At 36.6% G+C, this 5872-nt stretch overlaps 2 protein-coding genes across 4 annotated transcripts in view; one reads left to right on the top strand and one right to left on the bottom strand.

Moving 5' to 3' along the window:
• Positions 1-5872, top strand: part of LOC144957010 (kinesin-like protein KIF13A) — a 352589-nt gene that overhangs the window by 41572 nt on the left and 305145 nt on the right. The window lies entirely within an intron of this gene.
• The window catches only part of LOC144957075 (MFS-type transporter SLC18B1-like), a 45352-nt gene that overhangs the window by 2276 nt on the left and 37204 nt on the right, over positions 1-5872 (bottom strand). The window contains exons 11-14 of the mRNA XM_078888041.1: positions 5299-5393; positions 4074-4169; positions 3379-3453; positions 2638-2731 (exon numbers count right to left, since the gene is read on the bottom strand). Coding sequence (XP_078744167.1) covers positions 2638-2731; positions 3379-3453; positions 4074-4169; positions 5299-5393 — 360 coding nt within the window. The remainder of the gene's footprint in view (positions 1-2637; positions 2732-3378; positions 3454-4073; positions 4170-5298; positions 5394-5872) is intronic.

The following is a 5872-nucleotide window of genomic DNA, read 5'->3' as shown; positions in this document are numbered from 1 at the left end:
TTGTATTTTAATTTTAAACCTGCCAAAAACTTAAACTTCCTCATTGGGGAAGCTGAGATTTGTGTTTTTAAACTTCCAAAAACTTAAACTTTCTCATTGAGGAAGTTGGGTTTTGTATTTTAAACTTTCCTAAACTTAAATTTCATCATTTAGGAAGCTGAGTTTTGTGTTTTAACCTTTCCAAAAACAAAAATGTCCTCATTGAGGAAGCTGAGTTTTGTGTTTTAAACTTAACAAAAACTTTAATTTCCTCATTCTGATTATTTTGTTTTTAAAGTCAATTTTCTTCATCCAGGTAGTTCATTCAGACATATCACCTGATCAAAGCCGTGGGTCACATATTCTGGCCGAAAATATGTAAATGTCACTTGTAACAATTGCCACAAATCCGTTATATGTCATTTAAAAATCAAACTTAGTCCTTCAGAGTCATTAGGCCCATGGAGCTGAACTTTATCCCGTTTTATAAAGCGTGAAACGGACAAAAGGCATTTGCTTGCTACCCGTTGGTCAGGACAATAGTGTATCGCAATGTACTGTCCACCAGATTTAACAGACTCAGCTACCCAGTTACTGCTGGATGAACAGGAAAGTCAGAATTTAAAAAAAAAAGAAAATCACGACTTCACCCTAGAGATGGATATCGGTACCTTTGCGTGTGAAGCGATTGCTCTACCAACTGAGCTATTAGGACCTGCAACGTCAGGGTAGCGAACCGGATGCCAAAATAGGATTTTAAAGTTAAAATGATCAGAGATGTGAAATTTTAGTTTTTTTTCATTGTCCAAAGGTAAGGTTGTTTTTATTTAGTCTGAAATTTTGCTAGACAGCCTGCATTTTACATCCAGTAGGGTTCAACAGTCGTGACGTCACTTCTCTCGTACTGACGCATAGTAACTGGTTCTAAACTATCGGAACAATGGCGGACGCCATAATCTCCATCACCGCCCTTATGAAATACTTCTCCGACCAGCATATAATTGTATCCAGAGGAGAAAAACATTATAAATCTGATCATGTTTTGACTTTTATACTCATTCTGATCACATGACATGTGAAAAAGTTCTGGCCAGCATGAAGAATAAAAAGTACCAATTTTCTTTGTTTAGAACCAAGCTGCTGGTTGCTGGGCGGACTTGACATCAGACTACTGAATCCTCTGTCACAAATCCACTAACTCAGAAGTGATGAGTACTTTTATTATGTATTTTGATTTTATAACGTTTGAATGTATGATTTATATGATTTGTTTTAAAAATTACCCTGCAATGACCTTCAAGTGAAAGTGTCATAAGCTTCTAAAAACTCTAAAGGATAGACGTATAAACAACTTTTTTATTTCATATTACTTTTAAAATTGTTTTTCATGTACATATATGCGGGTGGTTGGATGGGAGCATCACCCTTGAATCATATACCTATGATGTTCGCATGGGTGTACGATCCGATAGTGATGTCGTTTCTTCTTCTCTTTACTAGCCTATCCTGCTTCTTTGGTTTGTGATTGTATTTTTGACAGGGGATATTTTTTTTTCTGTAAATCTTCTGCCTGTTTGTTCTTGGTTATTTGTAATTTAGCTTATGATATTTTTAGGTTATGATTTTGATTTACATTTGTACTATTTTTGTTAGATTGCTTGTTTTTTTGTTTCAGCGGTCTCTCATATAACCTCAATTGTGTTGGAAGAGACCTAAAGCAACAAACAAAAAAAATGTACATATATAAATTTGAGAATTAAATAAATATCTGTAATAATGGAAATGTTCATCTTGCCTTATGTATTAAGATTTCTTTTATATATATATATATATATATATATATATATATATATATATATATATATATATATATATATATATATATATATATATATATCAGCGGTATGGTGTCTCCTCCAGCCCAAAAATCAAGCAATATTAAGCGAGATCAGTGGCCAGATTTTTGACAATGGTCATGGAATATTCTGGTCTCGACGTTGTGTTTTTCGGCCAGGCATTTTACTCACATTACACCGCTCGATTCAGGTGTGAAAAGTATCTGGCTACAGGCATTGATAAGAATAAGTGTATAAATGTTAGGACAAAAAAGGACGCCTGACAGGCGACTGGTATTGTATGAAATAGAAACATGGTTCCATATGGCCTTGCAGGGGTGGGGGTATAAAAACATTTTGAAGCGCATTGAGCATGGTTAATTAGTAGAAATTTGTCATTTAAATGTTCATATTAAAAATATATATATTTTAGAAACTGTATGAAAGAGAGCCTTTTCCGGGGACTCAACTCTGCGTCGAGAGTCCAGAATGGACTCGAATCAGGGACCTACCGGGGGCGATATGAGTTGAAATTCTCTGTTTACCAATAAAGCCATGACTCGATAAGAGGGTTTGCCGTTAAAAAAAATTGAGCTTTTATATAGCGCAATATCCACTACATGTGCTCAAAGCGCTTTACCTGGGGTCCCTGGTCAACAGCAACATTTAACATGTAGGACGGGACATGACGCCCCTTAGAGTCTTTTCCAAGGACTCAACTATGCGCCGAGCGAGGCTCGAACCCAGGACCTTCCGATCTGAAAGCGAGTGTCATACCACTCGACCACATATCCGTTACATTTTTTGTTGTTGCCTTACCTACCATTGCAAAATTTGTACTTGAGACAATGTTTACTCCTGTGCTGAAGCCGTAATGATCAACCAGAAAGCCAGCAAGCAAAGGTCCTCCTGCCGCTCTGTTTGAGGTTCGTAAGTAAGTCCAAGCATCAAATCCGGATGGCAACATTCGTCATTGGACAGTGTTTGTTGGAATGAGATGGGGGGGGGGGGGGAGGATAGGAGGTTTGGGATGGGTTGGGGGGGGGGGGGGGGATAGGAGGTTTGGGATGGGGGGGGGGGGGGGAGGATAGGAGGTTTGGGATGGGTGGGGGGGGGGGGTAGGAGGTTTGGGATGGGTGGGGGGGGGGGTATTAAGATATTAAATAATTACATGAGGTTAGATATCTTGAAAAAGATCACAGTCATCATCATCATCAACAAACATATTGAGATTACAAATGATAACCTTAAACCTTATTATCATCATCGTCTAAATTCACAATGACAATAACATCATCATTGTCGTCATTCTTTTTATATTATTATTATTATTATTATTATTATTATTATTATTATTATTATTATTATTATTATTATTATTATTATTATTATTATTATTATTATTATTAATATTATTATTATTATTATTATTATTATTATTATTATTATTATTATTATCATCATCATCATCATCATCATCATCATCACCATCATCATATCGTCATCATCACCCTCTAACCACCGCCGAGATCACATCTCCATCATTGTTTCCATGAATACATACCCCAAACAATATGCAAAGTTGTAGAGGCCGACCACCATGCCGTATGTGTCTATATTGTCCTCCAGTCCCGATTCTCTAGACGTAATGAAATACAATCATTCATGATGTTACTATTCAATATATATTATATTTATTAGGGATATAGGTTATTGGGTGAACGACTTAGGTTATGGAAATTGACATGAGTTCCCATTTAATTCTAATTTATGAAATGATGATGGTGGTGGTGAGGATGGTGTTAGTGGAGGGTGGGGATAATGATGATGATGATGATGATGATGATGATGATGATGATGATGATGATGATGGTGGTGGTGGTGGTTGTGGTTTGGGGATGATGATGATGATGGTTGTGGTGGTGGTGGTGGGGATGATGATGGTGGTGGAGATGATGATGGTGGTGGTGGTGGTGTAGGTGGTGGTGGTGGTGGTGGGGATGATGATGGTGGTGGAGATGATGATGGTGGTGGTGGTGGTGTAGGTGGTGGTGGTGGTGGTGGTGTAGGTGGTGGTGGTGGTGGTGGGGATGATGATGATGGTGGTGGTGGAGATGATGATGATGATGATGATGATGATGATGATGGTGGTGGGGATGATGGTGGTGGTGGTGGTCGTGATGATGATTATAATCATGATCATGATGGTAATAACGGCGATGTTGAATAATGATATGATGATAATGATATATAACTCACACGGCAGCATTGGTGAGACACTTGATGGGTGGTATCATCCCGCCCGGCTGACTCATCCCGAGTAAAACAAGACCTATGGTCACTGTCCAGATTTCACTGAAACACAAACCACTCTTTGTTAACTCACTCAATCCTAGAGATTTTTGCTACTTTTCAAAATTGGAAAAAAAAATGTATTAAAAACGAGCATGTGCATGGATAGTTTTATACAACTACCATTAACATGTAAAAAACTATAAAACATTAGCATCGATAGTACGCCCATAATTGGTCTCAGAAAAATGTTTAAATAGGCATGGGGTAAAAAAAAAAGTAACCCGGGTATAGGGAATGAGATTAGCGGAAGAGTAGCGTCCCTTGATTGGACGTCACCCATAGTCTGTAACGTCACCGGCGGAAAAGTTATTAGAGAGAGAACGTCATGTTGGTTGTGCGCATGCGTTTCTCGTCCTCGCTTCCGGTGAAAGCGGCTTGAGACACTTCAAAACCAAATTGACGTTCTCTCTGTAAGGTGACGTCCAATCAAGGGACGCTACTCTTCCGCTAATCTCATTCCCTATACGGATATAGTCGGTGTTAGGGTTGAGTGAGTTAACCCTCTCCTTACCACCCATAGGAAATCGTCACATTCGTCACGATTCAATGAATGCTTTTCTTTTTCGATCTAGATATTATCTATTTTGTAAATCACAAAATTTGGAGAAAAATCTTTGTTCTAGCCATAAGTACTTGATGCTGTTTTGTAAAGCTTGATTTTCTGCACAAAATTAAGTATAGAGGTTTACTATGTTCTTTTTGCTTCTAAGTTAAAGAGTAAAGAAATCAATTTTTGTGTTAAATAGCTATGACATTTTGGAAAATGGCTGAAAATGTTCGGTAAGGAGAGAGTTAATATGACCCGAGCCGCACAGCTCAATAATAAAAAAAAATTAAAAAACCTAGTTATCAACAACAACAAAAAAATCAAAAATAAAAGTAGTCGGTATGAACGTGACCCATTATTTCAAAACGGTTTTATTTCGGGGAATTTTAGAAGTTTTGGAATTAAAAAAAAAAAAATCCTTTATTCACATCCAAGGGGAAATTTGTCTTTAGGGTCTGAAAAGGAGGAGGTGGAGGAGGAGGAGGAGGAGGAGGAGGAGGAGGAGGAGGAGGAGGAGGAGGAGGAAGAAGAAGAAGTGATCATCAAAATTTTACATCCTGTATTTATTCACAACTTACTTACAAAGGGAGAAAACCTAGCCATGGACTAGGACCGAGAATCAGGAACGCTAATCCAGTACTTATCGCCCCTGTCACCAGCAATGGGCCTTGTCCAATCTGAGAAATAAAAATGTTATGCTTTAAACCACAACTACAACAAATGTCTAGGCTGCCTATTCTTTAAAAAAAAAAAAATAATAATAATAATACAAAGCAAAGGAAACAATAATAATAATAATAATAATAATAATAATAATAATAATAATAATAATAATAATAATAATAATAATAATAATAATAATAATAATAATAATAATAATAATAATAATAATAATAATGATACTACTACTACTACTACTACTACTACTACTACTACTACTACTACTACTACTACTACTACTACTACTACTACTACTACTACTACTACTACTACTACTACTACTACTACTACTACTACTACTACTACTACTACTACTACTAATAATAATAATAATAATAATAATAAGAAGAAGAAGAAGAAGAAGAAGAAGAAGAAGAAGAAGAAGAAGAAGAAGAAGAAGAAGAAGAAGAAGAAGAAGAAGAAGAAGAAGAAGAAG

This window comes from Berghia stephanieae, chromosome 11 (genome assembly GCF_034508935.2).
Source record: "Berghia stephanieae isolate SIO BIC M18660-M18661 chromosome 11, UCSD_Bste_1.3, whole genome shotgun sequence".
NCBI lineage: Eukaryota > Metazoa > Mollusca > Gastropoda > Nudibranchia > Aeolidiidae > Berghia > Berghia stephanieae.
Note: the sequence above shows the minus strand (reverse complement) of the source record. Positions and strands in the feature narration are given on the sequence as shown.